The following is a 19,150-nucleotide window of genomic DNA, read 5'->3' on the forward strand; positions in this document are numbered from 1 at the left end:
CACCCTTAGGAGAACAATCTTCAAGCTAAAAAAAAACCTAAAAACATTTAATCAGTACAAATTGGGAGCACAGCAAACCAAGATTTCTAATAACATTCAAAGTGGGGTCAAGTGCCATGGAAGAGTGGGCATCATATGTCAACCAGTCACATCAGCCATGTCCTCCTTGTCATGATCATCAAGCAAACAGAAAAATCTTTCCAAAATTTAATGTGTAAATAATGACCTATCTTCTGTTAAACTAGAACTGTCCAAACGGGACAAAATACCCCTGCTGGGTTTTTCAGAGGTGTTAATCTAATTCATGAATTTTCTATGGATCTAAGAGAAGAGAGAAATGCTAAAACATTTTTAGTGCAAATGTAATTGCTCATTATATTCTTTTAAATAAAGGCACAGCCTAATAAAAATCAAATGTGTTGAAAGGCAAGAAAAACAAAAGCCATATAATAACAAAAAAAAATTTTTAAAAAAAATATACAAAATTAAGTAAAGAAATATATTAATACATGTAAATAAAAGCTTTTCATACGGATAAAATTCTGAACATCGTAAAAGTAAACGTTTCATCTAAATAATTCAATCTTTTAGTCTTCTTGTTTGTGTTAATTTAAATCTTTTGTATTAAGATTGTTTGTATATACAGAACTTGCATAAATGACCAAAATGTGATTCATGTCATTGACGCACCCTCTCCTTAGAAATTCATCCGCAACAACCATTATGATAACGTTTTTCTTTAAAAATTCAACATAATATCGTTGTTTTGTACAGAATTAATTGAAGATACAATTGATTTAATTTTATATTAATTTTCATTGTACATACGCCATATATGGCTTTAAAGAACTTTTTTTAGCACAAAAGTCCTAGTCAAGGTCACAAGGTCATTGATCTTGTGTCATTTAAAAGAACTTAATAAGTGGTGTAGGCATACCAAATATGAAGTCTCTATGTCCTATGGTTAAGAAATTATGGCAAAAGTTTGAAAAAGACACGAATTTTTAGCCTTTATCAGGTCAAACAGCTCACAATGTAATTGACCTTGGTGTCAAAGTCTGACACAACCAAAGCTTAATGAAGTTTTTCCATACTTATAACTTTCCATAACAATTTTTCTTTTAGTGACCTTAAACTTGCACAGATGACCTTGGGTCAAGGTCATGACACTCCCTTACATCATGAGAAATCTTTGTTTGAAATAGGAACTTACCAAGTTTATCCATAAAAAAGATATGGACCAGACACAAATTATCAATTTTTTCTTCCAATGACCTTGAACTTCCCCAAATGACCTTGGGTCAAAGTCATGATACTCCCTTAGGTAATGAGCAATCTTTGTTTGAAATAGGAACCTACCAAGTTCATCCATAGAAAAGATATGAACCGGACACAAATTATGAAAATTTTCTTCCAGTGACCTTGAACTTCCCCAAATGACCTTGGTTCAAGATCATGACTCACCCTTAGGACATGAGCTAATGTTTGTGTGAAATGATAACCTACCATGTTTATCCATAAGAAAGATATGGACCGTACACAAATTAAGAAATTTTTCTTCCTGTGACCTTGAACTTCTACAAATGACCTTGGGTCATGGTCATTACACACCCGTAAGTCATGAGCAATCTTTGTGTGGAGTAATAGATTTAATGTTCCTCTGTAAGAAAGATATGGACCGGACACGTTTGCACAGACAGACGGACAGACAGCAAGACAGACAAGCTGATTTCTATATATTTCCATTTCTAATTTTTTTTCTCTATGATAACTCCTTGAAAGGTAGCGGAGTTTATTTTTTAATAATTCTGCCGGAATGTAAATTAGGCAGGTCGATAGGCCAGGAGCTAAGGAGGCCTAATATGCATGCAAATCTCGTGCGCATCTGTCTCTGTGTCTGACGCTAAGGAGGCCAAATATGCATGTAAATCTCGTGCAGCTGCCATTGTGTTTGACATCAGTGGCCGAGGACTATTGAAATTGGCATGGGAGTCCTCGTGTAATTTAAATCTATGTCTACATTTTTAAAATCTAAATCTACAATTCTATATCACAATGAAATGGAAATATAAGGAATCACTGTCTAGTTAGTATGGTATGCTAGGGACATCAACGATAGTGGGAAACATGGGATAATTTATGCATAACGGGCTTCGCCCGTTATGCAAATTATCGTTATGCAAATTATCCCATGATAATTTTTCCCACTATCATTAATGATAAATATATACCATACTAACTAGACAGTGATTCCTTAAATATCCCCCCAAACTTCGTTTGCGGGGGGGGGGGGGGGGGATAATAAGTTTGAAATCATCAGGAATCTTGTGTAAATTCAATGATGCTGAAAGGAGCCTTAACTTATTAGGAAAAGAGTAGGGTTCAGGTCCAAGAACTTAATTAGCTAAACTTTAATGACTTTTAAAGCTTCATACTTATGACTTTTCATATCAATTTCACAATGATCCGCTTTTAAAGGAGGGGTCTGTTTTTTGTTGGGGGGTGTCTGGACCCCCTTCCACATCTATCAAACAATACACTAGAGATGAAACTGTTCTAGACATATAGTATCATATATGAACTTTACAGCCAAATTAAGTTAGACATATTATTTTTTCTCCACTGAACTTGCATGTACTTGAAAATGTCTAAAGTGTACTAAACATGCTAAAGTAACGGCATATATCAATTACCCAGTACTTATCAAGAACTGCATTCATTTCTTGTGATCAGATGATATCAGAAGTTAATGAATAAACCGTAGCTCTAGTATCATTTCGCCTTGGAAAAATGCAGTATCGTCCAAAGTTGTCATAAACATTCTATTTGCAACCTTACACTTGTCACTCTAATGAATGAAGGTTATGTATACACCACCACACTCTCACAACAGTTGGGATGCTGCGAGATCAAAAAACTTAGCTGATAATCAATATCCTTGTTAATATCCTGATTAAAGTTATTAAGTATTGGCCAGTCGAATACATGCATACCGTTCATGTTTTTCTGAAAGGTTTTGACAAGGACCCAATTAATTCAGTTTATAATCTGTTTGAAGAAGTTTACCTGTCATTGGATTCATTAATATATGAAATGAATTCAGAATATCCTTGATATTATTAGATCATTTTTGACCATTCATTAATAAATAAATATCTATATATAGATTGGGTTTCTTATAGTCTGACTTCGTTATGGTCCGAGTTTGTTATACCAGTAATCCAACATTGTAGTCCAACTTTTCTGTAAATGTGCCAGGTTTATAAATGATTTGATTGATAAATTCAAGTATACAAAACTAAATGAATTACTAGTATAACATTATTTTCCAGTCAGTTGATTTGCCCGCGTGGCGCAGTGATTAGAGCGTCTGCTCTAGAGTTGCAAAGTAAGGAGTTAATCCTTACTTCACGGGTTCAAATCCCACTGTTGGACATGTAGACCAGTCCTTCGGATGAGACCGTATAAACTGAGGCCCTGTGTCGCAGAAGGTGCTGGCACAAAAACGATCCCTCACTGCTCAAAGCTGGGTGCCAACCATAGGACATAACGAATACTATATACCCTCCCACTTTTCCACTTTTCAAGCGGGGGGTGGGGGGGGGGTATAATAAAATTTATAATTCTAACTATGGCCTTACTTTTCAGTGTCAAATTATTTTGCAAACTTGCATTGTTGAATTTGTGGTCTATTTTTAAAACAGAGAGTCTTCTTTACCTCCTAAATAGGAGAGTCTCATTGTATCGCGGTATGGGAAAACATGGAAACTTGTAGATGGTGTGGACCTAAATTTTCCATTTATTAATTTACGATGTAATTCTACATAAAAATAAACAATTGTACAAAGTAAAGATTTTTAAAAGATGAACTTTATTATAATTTTCACTAAGTTATAAATTTCATGGTCTAAATATAGTGGCACTCCATCGAGTCCATCAACAAAAAGAATATAGGCTATGTATCCAAATTTTTGCAACATACTGCGATACAATGAAACCCGCATTATACATAATAGACGAACTATTTTAAAATGTTAAGACACGTATTGTAAGAGTTTACCAAACGGAATGTTTCAGTTACATTCCTTTTTAATCAATGATTATTTCGCTACTATTTCATCATAATTTATACCATTTGAGTCGCCATTTGGGTAAATCTACACATGCTTCCAATAAACGTAAGCCATTATCATAGAGATAATTCGAACTGATTTAACCACATTTCCAAATTCAGGACAAAGGTTGTGCATATATAGGCCTAATAAAAAAAAAAAGCACATTTAAAACCTAGTGTAGATAATTTATTACTACATATGAATTGCAGACAACAACGTTCAAACCAGCATTTTCTTCGGAGCTCCTTCATCAGTCATCAGAAGCTGATTTCGGCATCGAACAAAGCAACGCTAAAATGAATCTTTTATACCATGAAGAATACGATGTACTCATAAAATCACGATATATTTCATACTTTACTGCCTTTAAAATCGCAACACTCTTACCCACCGTTCGTAATAAAAAGTCTACGACCTCAAAAAGATGAAAATAGTTTTCCAAGACAATCCAGGCTATCAGGAGATCTTCTTCTGAGAAACGCTCGTAATGCGTATGCGTGCGTGTTCTGCAGAAAACATAGTCCCGATATTAATATATCTAAATGTTTCAGGAAATTTTTATTTATTATTTCTTTTAATTACATCAGTTTTTTCTTGTTTAAATAACTCAAAAATATTGATTAAAAATGTCAAACATAACAAAAATATTTCTTACACATTTTCAATACATGCCCAAGTTTAAGCCATAGCCCCGCCCTAGGACCGAGATCCTGATCCCGAGGCCATAGATTTCCTAATTTTAGTAGAGGACTCATTGCTCTCAGCATAATCATTAAAACATTTTACCTCATCGAAGTCCATAGTGTGTTAAAAAGAAGTTCTTATAACATATTAGGCATTTTGAACATACACTTCAATATAAACTTTGCCCCTACCTAGAGCCTGAACCCCTGACACTGGGGGCATGAATTTCACAATTTTGGTAGAGGACTCAATGCTGATTACAATCATGCCAACAGTTTGACTGCTTGATGTCCAGGAGCAAAGAAGAAGATTTTTAAAGATTACACTAATTTTAGTTGTTTTGGCCCCACCCCTTAGGCCCCAGGGGGGCAGGGACCATGAAATTCACAATTTTTGTTCCCCTTTACCCATAGATGCTTTGTGCAAAAATTGGTTGAAATTGGTTGAGCGGTTTCAGAGAAGATGAAAATGTTCAAATGTTAACGCACGACGGACGACGCACGACGACGGACAACAACGGATGGCAATAGGTCACCTGAGTTTACTCAGGTGACCTAACAAAATACATACATAAGTGAATTTGCTGCATGTTCATACGACAACATTTACACACATAAACTAATAATTTGCTACAAAGTGTGTGCAAAAGTTAATTTGCACCTAGTCCTGACCAGGTGTAAATTTACTCAACTGTGCAGAATTTGCATATGAGTAAATCAGTTCATACGACAAAAATTGCACGTGAGTAAATTTACTTATGTGTAAAATATACTGAGGTATGCAAATCATGTCGTATGAATGGGGTATAAATTGATAATTAGGGCTTTTCAAAACTGTCATTTGAGCATGGTTTAAATATGAAATTATTTTATCAAAAGTAAAAAAAATCTCTTTAAAATAAAAAAATCAATTTCACACTTCTGTAGCCTCCCTGAGAGGGAGAACAATAGGGACAGTAATTATCAGTAAATGTCAGCACTTGTCTAAGTTTTTCAGCAGGGACAGTAAACGGGTCAGCACTTTTCTAAGTTTACTAGCACCGGCAGTAAAAAGGTCAGTAATTGTCCAAGTCTTTCAGTAAACACAGCACATTGATAGTAATTGTCCAAGTCTTTCAGTAAAAACAGCACATTGTCAGTAATTTTCTAAGTTTGTCAGTAAAAAATGGGAATGCCAGTACGTTTGGACTATTCCTTTTACCTTTAGAACTTAACTGCTCAGAAATCAAAAATTGAATGTTGAATTCTTGTAATTTTTAGGTGGAATAGCTAGTAAATACCATATATTGAGAATGAAATATATATAAGGCTAATATAAGCTCAATATTTATGCCTTTATTTAATATTTGTTCTTCTACATATGCAAACATTTCATTTATTAAGAAGAAAAAAAATACTTTCAAAGCATTATTCTTTTTTGGATTTGAGACAAACTTTGTTCAACCTTCAGGCCTACACACATGTACAAGGGGTCATGAATATAACAAAGTGACAGAGGGATAATTATTCATTATTGACATGCAGAGAAATTTCAGTCATTTCTTACATGTAACGTTTCAAATGTTTGTGCACACAGAAAAGAAAGCATAGTAATAGGCTACCTTAGCAACTGAGGACACCTGACACTTAATGGTCTTATTGCACAATAAACACATAAAATATAAGTCACAAACTTCTTTGTTAGGTGAAAAGGTCAGTTCTTTTTATATTCTATTCTCTCCACTTTGACATCATCTTGAACCAGTTTGTAAACATAGGCAACAACTGTTGACTGCTGGATATCCAGAATTACAAAGGAACAGGTGACACTACTGAAAAAGAATGCAAGATTTGTAGTATACTGGAAATTTTACAGGTAACATCTATGACTACATCTCAAAAACCAGAAGTCTCTGTCGAGACTGTAGCTCTACTGGTTTGTACTTAAAACAATGGATGAGAAAAGAAGCCATCAGACCAAAACTGTAGGAGGAGGGGCATTTTAAAGGAATTTCAGACATTTCTATTTATAGTAACAATGGCAACATCCTTCATCGAAATCAAAAACTGATGCACTAAATTACTAGTATGTATCACAGTGTAATCTACTTGTGTGCCAAGTTATATTGAATCAGACCAAAGCTGTAGAAGGAGTAGCGTTTTAAAGGATATTGCCAAAAAAAAAAAAAATTTTTAGCAACCATGGCAACACCGTTCATCCAAATAAGAAACCAATGCACTATTTTATGTATCTTAGTGTAGTCTGTCTACTTGTGTGGCAAGTTATATTCAAATCAGATCAAAATTCTAAGAGGAGTAGAGTTTAAAGGAATTTCACAGAAAATTCTATTTTTAGTAACCATGGCAACACTACTAATTGCAATTAAAAACCGATGCACTTTTTTATGTAGTCTACTTGTGTGCCAAGTTATATTGAAATCAGACCAAAATTGTAGGAGGAGTAGCATTTTGAAAAATTGTTCACAGACAGACGGACAGACAGACAGACAGACGGACGGACGACGGACACCTTACTATCGCATAAGCTCTTCTGGAGCTAAAAACTAATGCACTATTTTATGTATCTTAGTGTAGTCTACTTGTGTGCCAAGTTATATTGAAATCAGACCAAAACTGTAGGAGGAGTAGGGTTTAAAGGAATTTCACAGAAATTTCTATTTTTAGTAACCATGGCAACACTACTGACTGAAATTAAAAACCGATGCACTATTTCATGTATCTTAGTGTAGGTTACTTGTTTGCCAAGTTATATTGAAATCAGACCAAACCTGTAGGAGGAGTAGCGTTTTAAAAGAATTTCACAGAAAATTCTATTTTTAGTAACCATGGCAACACTACTAATTGCAATTAAAAACCGATGCACTTTTTTATGTAGTCTACTTGTGTGCCAAGTTATATTGAAATCAGACCAAAATTGTAGGAGGAGTAGCATTTTGAAGAATTGTTTACAGACAGACGGACAGACAGACAGACAGACGGACGGACGACGGACACCTTACTATCGCATAAGCAAAATGGAGCTAAAAACTAATGCACTATTTTATGTATCTTAGTGTAGTCTACTTGTGTGCCAAGTTATATTGAAATCAGACCAAAACTGTAGGAGGAGTAGGGTTTAAAGGAATTTCACAGAAATTTCTATTTTTAGTAACAATGGCAACACTACTGACTGAAATTAAAAACCGATGCACTATTTCATGTATCTTAGTGTAGGTTACTTGTGTGCCAAGTTATATTGAAATCAGACCAAACCTGTAGGAGGAGTAGCGTTTTAAAGGAATTTCACAGAAATTTCTAGTTTTAGTAACCATGGCAACAATACTGACTGAAATTAAAAACCGATGAACTATTTCATGTATCTTGGTGTAGTCTACTTGTTTGCCAAGTTATACTGAAATCAGACCAAAACTGTAGAAGGAGTAGCATTTTAAAGGAATTTCACAGAAATTTCTATTTTTATTAACCCTGGCAACATCGTTCATCGAAATCAAAATCCGATGCACTATTTTATGTATCTTAGTGTAATCTACTTGTGTGCCAAGTAAAATTGAAATCAGACAAAAACTGTAGAAGGAGTAGCATTTTTAATGAATTTCACAGAAAATTCTATTTTTAGTAACCATGGCAACAGCTTTCATCGAAATCAAAAACCGATGCACTATTTCATGTATCGTAGTGTAGTCTACTTATGTGCCAAGTTATATTAAAATCAGATCAAAACAGGAGAAGGAGTAGCGTTTTAAAGGAATTTCACAGAAAATTCTATTCTTAGTAACCATGGCAACACCGTTCATTGAAATCGAAATCCGATGCACTATTTTATGTGTCCTAGTGTAGTCTACTTGTGTGCCAAGTTATATTAAAATCAGACCAAAACTGTTGGAGGAGTAGCGTTTTGAAAAATTGTTTACAGACAGACGGACAGACAGACAGCTAGACAGACGGATGGACGACGGACACCTTACTATCGCATAAGCTCTTCTGGCCTGGTCTCTGACCAGTAGAGCTAAAAACCAATGCACTATTTTATGTATCTTAGTGTAGTCTACTTGTGTGCTAAGTTATATTGAAATCAGACCAAAACTGTAGGAGGAGAAGCGTTTTAAAGGAATTTCACAGAAAATTCTATTTTTAGTAACCATGGCAACACTGTTCATCGAAATCAAAAACCGATGCACTATTTCATGTATCTTAGTGTAGTCTACTTGTGTACCAAGTTACATTGAAATCAGACCAAAACTGTAGGAGGAGTAGCATTTTAAAGGAATTTCACAGAAATTTCTATTTTTAGTAACCACGGCAACACCGTTCATCGAAATCAGAAATCCATGCACTGTTTTTTGTTTCTTGGTGTAATCTACTTGTGTGCCAAGTTATACTGAAATCAGAACAAAACTGTAGGAGGAGTAGCGTTTTGAAAAATTGTTTACAGACAGCTAGACAGACGGACGACGGACACCTTACTATTGCATAAACTCTTCTGGTCTCTGACCAGTAGAGCTAACAAGAGGCCCATGGGCCACATTGCTCATCTGAGTAGCTTAGACTATGATGTTCTTTACCTGATTTCCCCCTTGTATTACCTATCGTGACCCTACCCTACCCACAGGTCATAATTTGGACAATTTAAAATCTACACTACCCCAGGATTCTTTCGCATAAGTTTCATTTTTTTCTGGACCAGTAGTTCCTGAGAAGAAGATTTCTAAAGATTTTTCCTCTATAGTTCGGTGTAAAACTTGGATTCCAAATTGTGGCCCCGCCCTACCCCCGGGGGGTCATGATTTGAACAATTTAGAGTCTACACTTCCAAAGGATGCTTCCACATAAGTTTCAGCTTTTTCCGCCAAGTAGTTTTTTTTTCTCTTAAATCTATACTTTTATGAAAAACTTGGGTTCCTTATTGTGGCCCGCCCTATCCACCGGGGTCATGATTTGAAGATTTTATAACCTTCACTACCCCAGGATCTTCCACATAAGTTTCAACTTTTTTGGCACAGTGTTTCTTGAGAACAAGATTAAAAAAAAAATTCCTATATATTTCTATGTAAAACTTTGATTCCATATTGTGGCCCCTTCCAACCCCCGGGGGGTCATGATTGAACAATTTAGAATCTACACTACCTCATTATGCTATAACATAAGTTTCAGCTTTTCTGGACCAGTGGTTCTTGAGAAGAAGATTTTTAAAGATTTTCCTATATATTTCTATGTGAAACTTTGATTCCCTATTGTAGCCCCGCCCAATCCCCGGGGGTCATGATTTGAACAATTTAGAATCTACACTACCCCTGGATGCTTCCACATACGTTTCCACATAAGCTTTTCTGGACCAGTAGTTCTGGAGAAGAAGATTTTTTACACATGCATGTAATGACCTCAACCTATTTTTGTATTTTCTTAATTATCTCCCCTTGAAAGGGGACTTAGTCTTTTTTTTTAACAATTTAAATTCCCCTTCACCCAAGGATGCTTTGTACCAAATTTGGTTAAAATTGGCCCAGTGGTTCTTGAGAAGTCAAAAATGTGAAAAGTTAAGACAGACAGATGGATGACAGACAAATTGTGATCAGAAAAGCTCACTTAACCTTCAGCACAGGAGAGCTAACAACATCATGATTTCCAAGTAATAATTATCAAGGTCTAAAAGCAATCTCACCTTGTAAACCCTTTTCTTACTGAGAAAATAAAAACATGACATGCCATACAGGTCCATATTTTATTGACAACTCTTGAAAATCCATTTTGTGTTTTAGTATATATAAAGCTGACTTGTTATACTCCCACTTGAAAAGTAGGAGGGTGTATAGTGATTGGAATGTCTGTCTGTCTTATTTATTAGACCCCTACAAGTGAAACCAGAGGAGACTATAAGTTTCCTCTGCATCTGTCCATCCGTCCGTCTAGCTGTCCCCATGTCTGTCTGTCTAGCTGTTCTACTCGGGTTTTCCGCACTTTTTTTCTAAGCGCTTGCAGATATTGAGCTGAATTTTAGTATGTGAGTGTATCTTGATGAGTTATAGATCATATTATACATATATATGGATATATTGGAATGTCGTTTTGCTTCATTGATTTTTAGTTCACCTGAGCTGAAGGCTCAAGTGAGGTTTTCTGATCAAAATTTGTCCATTGTCTTTTGTCGTCATTGTTGTCGTTGAGAGAAAAAGATGTTGAAAAAATGGGTTGAATTTTCATCTGTATGTGGATTTTTTTTAGGTTAAAGGCATGCACAACCTCAAAAATTATAACATCAAGCAGTTTTACCTTGGTCATAACTTTTGCGTATTATAAAATGACAGTCTAAAGAACAAGAGGCCCATGGGCCACATCGCTCACCTGAATAACTTTGGTCATTCTGTTATTTAACAAATTTCCCACTTTGAAATACCTATTTTGACCTTGCTCAATCCCAAACATTCATGATTCGAACAATTTAGAATCTAAATTACCTTAAGATGCTTCCACATGAGTTTCAGCTGGCCCAGTGGTTCTTGAGAAGAAGATTTTAAAAAAATTTTCCTATATATTTCTATGTTAAACTTTGATTCTATATTGTGGCCCCACCCTAGTAACCCCTGACTCTGGGGCCATGAAATTTATAATTTTGGAAGAGGCAGCCTTATTCCACACATCTATGTACTTGGTTAGTTTATTTAATGCCAAGGAGTAGAGAAGATTTTTAAGGAAATCATGCATATTCACGATATAATCTGTCTAGCCCCGTCCTAGCACTAGAACTCTGACCCAGGGGCCATGAATTTCACAATTTTAGTAGAGGACTCAATGCTGATTACAATCATGCTAACAATTTGACTGCTTGATGTCCAGGAGTAAAGAAGAAGATTTTTAAACACTTTTTAATCAGGTCCCAGGTGGGTAGGGACCATGAAATTCAAAATTTTAGTTCCCCTTCACCCATAGATGCTTTGTGCCAAATTTGGTTGAAATTGGTTGAGCAGTTGCAGAGAAGAAGCTGAAAATGTTTAAATGTTAACGCACAACCAGAGCTGCCAACATTCTGAAATGAAAAATAGTAAGGCATGGTCCGGGGACCACCTAGGCCCCCTGCCGTTTAAGATGTTTTGTAAATGGACATGCAATCGGAGTAATTTGAGGCACGTTTCCATTTTCTTTAATTTAAAACATTGACATGAATGCGATCGGCCATCTGAAACCAAAACGACAATACAAGCAAGCTTTGCAAGGATTATGAATATTTAATTATAAAAGTAGAAACTGTAGATGGCCAGGTATGAAAATTCTGGTGTAAACTTTGATCGAGAAAAAACCGAAATCGGAAAAATATACTGAGAAATCGTAAGGCATATTTTGACGCTCATTTCGTAAGACTTACGCCAAAATCGTAAGGGTTGGCAGCTCTGCACGACGCACACCACATGATGACTGAAGAAAATGGATAGCAATAGGTCACCCGAGTTTATTCAGGTGACCTAAAAATGTCTGTGACATCTATCATAGATTCTTATCTTTGTATTTTGTTCATAAGAATATTTTTTTTAATATGCACTCCAATGACATGATCATAGATTGACCTGAACCACATGTTCGAAATAAAATGTAAACATGTATTTGGCATAAACGTTGCTATTCATTCAATGATTGGTAAGTTGCTCGTGGTAAGATCCTCTGTGGACATTAATAACAGATGATATTAAACATTTTTTTGACCAGCGTATCGGTCGCTAGTGGGCTCTAATTTTTGCCGTAAAATATGATTAAATATATTATTCTTTTAAACATTAATTATAATTAATCTTTGACTGGATGCATGTCTACTAATTAATGTCAAGGGATGAATGGATCTTAACTATCTCCTTTGTAATGCAATCAAAATGCATAATTGTGTCATTCTGAAATTGAATGATTTTTGATATTTACATAAACAAGGGATCTGAAAGCAAAGATTTTGTATAAATTTGTTACAAAGATTTTTACAGAAAAAAAAGTGTAATCTTGATGCATCATTTTGAATAAAGTTCCTGCATGATTCTTAGATTTGTAGGGACTATCTTAAAATCAGACTTAAAGTTTTAATCTAAAATTCATATACAGCAAAACTCGTTTAGTATGAACACGGATATAGCGAATTTACAGTTATAGCGAAGTTATTTTGGATCCCCAGCTATATTGATTTAACGTATTTCTGATATGGATATAACGAATTACGGATATAGCGAAGTAAATTCATAGGTCTCTGTGACTTCGTTATAACCGAGTTTTACTGTAGAGAATGGGCATGCCGATTCCAATACCACCCCCCCAACACACACACACAGTATAATTAGTTTTAATTATTTTTATTTAATTTATTTTAATATATTTCTATGTAAAACTTGGATTTCCTATTGTGGCCCCGCCCTACCCCCGGGGGTCATGATTTTAACAATATAATATCTACACTACCCCAGGATGCTTCCACAAAAGTTTCAGCTTTCCTTACCCAGTAGTTCTTGAGAAGATTTTAAAAGATTGGTTCTATATATTTCTATGTAAAACTTGGATTTCCTATTGTGGCCCCGCCCTGCCCCAGTTGGTAATTATTTTAACAATTTAATATCTACACTACCCAAGGATGCTTCCACATAAGTTTCAGCTTTCTAGGCCCAGTGGTTCTTGAGAAGAAGATTTTTTAATGAACGCACCCTATTTCTGTATTTTCTTGATTATCTCCCCTTGGAAGGGGACTTGGCCCCTCATTTTAAAAATTTAAACTCCCCCTCAGCCAAGGATGCTTTGTACCAAGTTTGGTTAAATTTGGTCCACTGCATGGTTCTTGAGAAGAAGTCGAAAATGTGAAAAGTTTACAGACGGACGGACGGACAGATGGACAAAATGTGATCAGAAAAGCTCACTTGAGCCTTTGGCTCAGGTGAGCTAAAAAGTTGCAACAATTTAAACATTGAAGGTTTTTTCTAATAATAAGACTTTAAGTATTTTTTATATATATTTCATAACAGGACATATTAAAATGAAATGAAATTCATCCTCAACATAATTTGAACACAAAAAACAATATCTACAGTGTCTTTCTGTATTACTAAATCGACCTGTTTCCATTGCCAATTAGTGTGATGACTCTCAATTTAGAAATACATTTTTGATATTTGATTGGTATGGGTTTCCATAAATAAAATTGTAAATTATGATTTGCAATTAAATATCTGTAAAAAGAACACTTACTAGAGCTATCTATTTTAGAAAAAATATTCTGTCTTGACTGGTCAGAAATTCTTTGCTTTACAATAGGAAGGTCCACACATTCAACATTTTGTTTTTCCCATAATTCAAACATACCCAAATTGCATAAAATGCTTTTAACATTTGACAACCAATATTTTGCATTATGCATTTCTATAACAATGTTGGATGATACAATTTTTTTGGTCAAGAATTTTCTTCCAAAACTTAATTATATTATACATTCTGTGGTAAAGCAGAGGATATCGTCCTTATTCAGAATATACAGCTACATGTTGTCCTTTTAACTCCTAAAATATGTTTGCAAAAATCAAGATGTAGTTTTTCAATATTGGGTGATTTAAGTGAACCCCAAATTTCAGATGCATAATTTAAGATACTGCCCACAAAACAATCAAACAATGACAACTTACAATGTCTCATGATGAAAGTACATGTTTCTAATATTCTTTTTTAAAACAAATAAAGCTTTTCTATCTTGTTCAGCAAGATGTTTCTCAGCTCGAGAAAACTTATTATTATAATTAAAAATAATGCCCAAGTATGTAAAGTGATCAAGAATTTCAAGTTTTTCACCATTAATATACCACTTTTCAAGTTCTTTCACTATTCCCCCTTTTCTAAAAACAACAATCTTTGATATGTCCACATTAATTTGTAATTTCCATGTTTCACAATAGCTTGATAGTTGATCTAACAGCGATTGCAGACCAGAAACTGTTTCAGAAAAGCGCACCATCTCGTCTGCATACATAAGGAGAAAAAGGTTCATTGATGAAATTTCATATGGTACACATCCATTATTTAAAAAGTGCATTTCAAAGTCATTTACATACATGTTGAATAAAATGGGTGAAAGTACTTCGCCTTGCATTAAACCGAGATTGCTACTAAAAATGTCACTCAATAAACCTTCAGAAGTTACACATGCTTTAACATTTTTATACAATCCTTTTAAGACACGTAAAAGCTTGCCTTGAATACCAATTTTGGACAATTTCAACCAAAGTTTGGATCGATCAACAGAATCGAAAGCTTTTTTAAATTCAATAAAGGCACAATAAAGTCTTTTATTCTTTGAAAAAGAGGTAGTGATTAAAGAATACAGAGCAAAAATGGCATCACTAGTTCCACATTTTGGTTTAAAACCGAACTGAGCATCAGGAACAACATTATTACATTCTGACCATGAAATAAGTCTATTGTTTAAAACAGAGGTAAAAAGTTTACATAGGTTACTGACCAAACTAATTCCTCTATAATTGTTAGGATCAGAATTATCTCCCTTTTTAAAAACACGCACAATAACAGAAGTTGATCAACAATCGGGGAAAAAAACTGTATGTAAAATACAATTAAAAAGTTTATGCAAAATTGGCAAAAAATATTCTTCAAATTCAATAAAGTATTCATTGAGTATACAATCTTCACCATGAGATATGCCTCTTTTTGAATTTTTGATAGCAGTTTCAATTTCGTTGATATCTATATCTTTATCCAATTCTTCAAAAATACAATCATCAATCTCACTGGAAATTGTATTACCGTCATTCAAGTTGCTTGAAATTGATTTAAAATGTTCAAAAAACTTATACAATGAAACATTAGATTTTAAGTTGGATTTTCGTTTAAATTTTGCGAAAAATTGCTTGGGGTTATTCTTCTTAAAAATCTCTTGTCTTTGACCTTCATATAATAAATATTGTCCTCTACATTTGGCCTCGGAAATTTCATATGCACGCTTTTTCTGGGTTAATTCTCTGTGGTTAACATTACTTTTACAAAAATAAAAATTTACGCAATGCTACAATGTAATCTTTATACAATGATTTTAATTTCTTATCAAACCAAGGTTTATCGCAATTGTTGCTTTTCAAAAAAGCAGAATTAATAGGAGGTAAGTATGTAAATGCGCAATAAATATCACTGTTGTAATCACACAGAGATTTGTCAATTTTGAACCAAATTATAACATCATATAAAGAATCAACAATTGAGTCATATGGTACAAATGTATCTTTTATCAAAATAACTGTTCCCCCTCCTTGAATAGATCTTGAATCTCATGGAAATACGTATGTGTGAAAATCTTCCACATCCAGAGAGAAATCTTTATGTAACCAAAATTCGGATAAACATATAATATCACATGTACATAAAAAATGTTTAAAGGAATTCCACATTTTCAAAACCACCATTAATGTTCCATCCGATTATCTTTAGGGGATGATCATTCTCCGGACACCCCAAACTTGGCTGTGGTCCCCTGTGTTCTGCTATGTCCATCGCTTGATCCTGTCTGTTGAGCCTCCCACCAGTGCTAGTTTGTCTTTCACTAAAGATGCCTTCTTGTTGTTGTCCTTTGCTTCTTTTAATACAGGTAGTAGTTTTTTCCTTCTTTCTTGAATTTCTCTAGGGAACTGTTCCGAAATTGATAATTCTGTTTCTTTCAATTTAAATGCATTTTTGTGGACAAGTTCTCTCTGTGGAAATCTTGTGAATTTTACAACAACAGGCCTTATCTTACCAGTTTCCTTTCTTCCGATTCTGTGCGCCCTCTCGATGTCGACTTTTCCCTCAATTTCCAATACTGAGCTACAAATGTCTTGAATAATACTAACACAATCCTCGGTTTCATCGGGAGAGGGTTCCTTGATATTATTGAATAGTAGGTTATCTCTCATGGAACGACATTGTAAGTCTAGTATTTCCTCTTTCATGCATGAATTTGCATTCACTGATTCATCAAGTGCTATTTTTAGATTGTTCATCTCACAAAAGGCTTTCCTGGTGTTTTTGTCACCGTCATCAACTGTTTTAGATATGAACTCTTGACTCTTTTTGACTTCGGAAACTCTAGAAGTAAGTGACTTAACCTGGTTTTGCATAGAAATTAAAGAACTTTCAATTGAGTGTAGCTTTTCTAAATGATGTGAGATTCCATCTAGTCTACTGAAGATTTCCATTGCCCATTGTGGCGGTACACCTGAACTCGTAACAGGAATGTTCAATTGAAAATTAGGTTGTACATGCATTTGAGTTGGGTTCATACTTACAAAGCCTTGCGGTGGTTGCATAGATGTTGAAGGAATGGATGAATATTGCATAGGGACGGAGTTCAAACACATGTTAGACATACTCGGCGTGATTTGCCATTGGCTAGGTGGTCCCGGCATATTGGTCGCCATGTTGTCTTCCTGTCTCCCCTTTTTGTCCCCCGCTTGAAAAGTGGGGGATATTAATTTGGGTCTGTCCGTCCGTCTGTCCGTCCATCCGTCCGTCCGTCCGTCTTTCTGTCTGTCTGTAACGCTTTCGTTTCCACACGATATCTCGAGAACCCTTTGAGCTTTTGCAATGAAATTTAGCATAGCAACTCCCTATGGACTAAAGAAGACCCCTATTGATTTTGAGGTCAAAAGGTCAAAGGTCAAAGTCATAAATAAGCAAATTCTGTCTGTTAAAACACTTTCGTTTCCACACGATATCTCTAGAACTATTTGAGCTTTTGCAATGAAATTTTATATAACAACTCCCTGTGGCCTAATGAAGACCCCTATTGATTTTGAGGTCAAAAGGTCAAAGTTCAAGGTCGTAAATTTATACATTCTGTCTTTGTGTAATACTATCATTTCCGGGCGATATTTCAAGAAGATTTTGAACTTATGCAATGTAATTTTATATCAAAACTCCCTAGGACGTCTCTCGCCCCTCTCAAAGTGCTCCGCCCCGTTTGTTTTATTAGTATTTATAGTATTACATGTCGCTATTTTTAGCGCAAGGGCATGAGGAGAGTTATTGCGTATAAAACAGGTTCTCGGCGGACTTTATGTTCTTATTACATCTATTAGAACTGTTTAAGAAAGGCTAAATAAATCAAACACCATGGATTGTGTAAAATTTTGAGAATACTGAACATGAAAACATGAATATATACATGTATGTGACTTCACTACTGCATATACTTCATGCCATTTATAGCGATTCCGTGGTCTAGTGGTTATGTCTCTCGCTTCAAATGTGAGAGGTCCCGGGATCGAATCTCGGTCGAACCTTTCTTTTTTTTTTTTTTAATTATTTTTTTTTTTTTTACTAAATGATAGTATTCAGCATGTGAAATGAAAAATTTATGATGTTATAAAATCATCATTACAGTGTGATTAAAATTCCATATAAAAAAATCTTCTACACATAATGAAGAATAAACAATCAAATCTTTATATGCATATTGACATACATGTATTTTATTTGCTTCAGTATACATGTATACATTTAATAATTCTACAAATTCAGTCAGGGGGAGCCGACTTTTTCCCTAAGCGGGGGACACGAATTCTCTGAATTAGCTTGTTTGATTTCATTCGTTTCTTTTTTTTTTGGTGGTTTCACTGGTGATACTAAACTCATTCTATTTGCAGCAAGGTAACGTTAGATAGACGGCACACAACATTTTCCATGCTGAGAATTCGCATAAAGGTTAAAAATTCATAAATAATTGGACCTCTATCATTTCCCACCTGTACTTGTACCTGACGCATGCGATATAAACAGAGATGTTCTACCAGTTAGCTCCTTACACTAAACTCATTAATTTCTCTCTAATTTGACATGCACTTTTCTGTTATCAAAATTCTCCTTGACCAGTGCTTGATAATTATACCCTTGGGAGAGGTAGATTATCTCTTACAAAATAACATTTGTTATGGATTGCTGTGAAGTATATAATGTAAAAAATATTACTTTCTTAATTTAACATTATTTAAATAGGGATACAGCAACACTCTTACAATTTTGGGGATTGTGTAATTCAATAGTAAAAGAGATTTTTTTAAAAAATTTCACTTAAATTAAAGGTCACAGTGACCTTGAAATAGGTTGTGACACATCTTCTACCAAAGATGCATAAATTGGCCAAGTTTGATGATTGTAAATCTAATACCGTAATTTTCGGGATATAGGTCGATACTTTTTTCATCAGAACCGCTGGGGTCGCCCAATATACGAATTCGACCTTTCTAAGGCTCAAGTTTACGAAAAATGCCCCAAAATCAATAAAATTTACATAAATTTCAGAGCAAATCTGTGCCACTTTTATAACTTTTTTCATTATTTTACGCAGAAAAATTAATGCCT

At 34.7% G+C, this 19,150-nt stretch overlaps 1 protein-coding gene across 1 annotated transcript in view; it reads right to left on the bottom strand.

Moving 5' to 3' along the window:
* Positions 1-6,113: 6,113 nt before the first annotated feature.
* Positions 6,114-19,150, bottom strand: part of LOC134249393 (vacuolar protein sorting-associated protein 29) — a 52,254-nt gene continuing 39,217 nt past the window's right edge. The window contains exon 4 of the mRNA XM_062731758.1: positions 6,114-6,609. Coding sequence (XP_062587742.1) covers positions 6,492-6,609 — 118 coding nt within the window. The 3' untranslated portion in view covers positions 6,114-6,491. The remainder of the gene's footprint in view (positions 6,610-19,150) is intronic.

Source organism: Saccostrea cucullata, unplaced genomic scaffold, assembly GCF_032062105.1.
Source record: "Saccostrea cucullata isolate Sc308-1 unplaced genomic scaffold, CSIRO_AGI_Scuc_v1 ctg1138, whole genome shotgun sequence".
Lineage (NCBI taxonomy): Eukaryota > Metazoa > Mollusca > Bivalvia > Ostreida > Ostreidae > Saccostrea > Saccostrea cuccullata.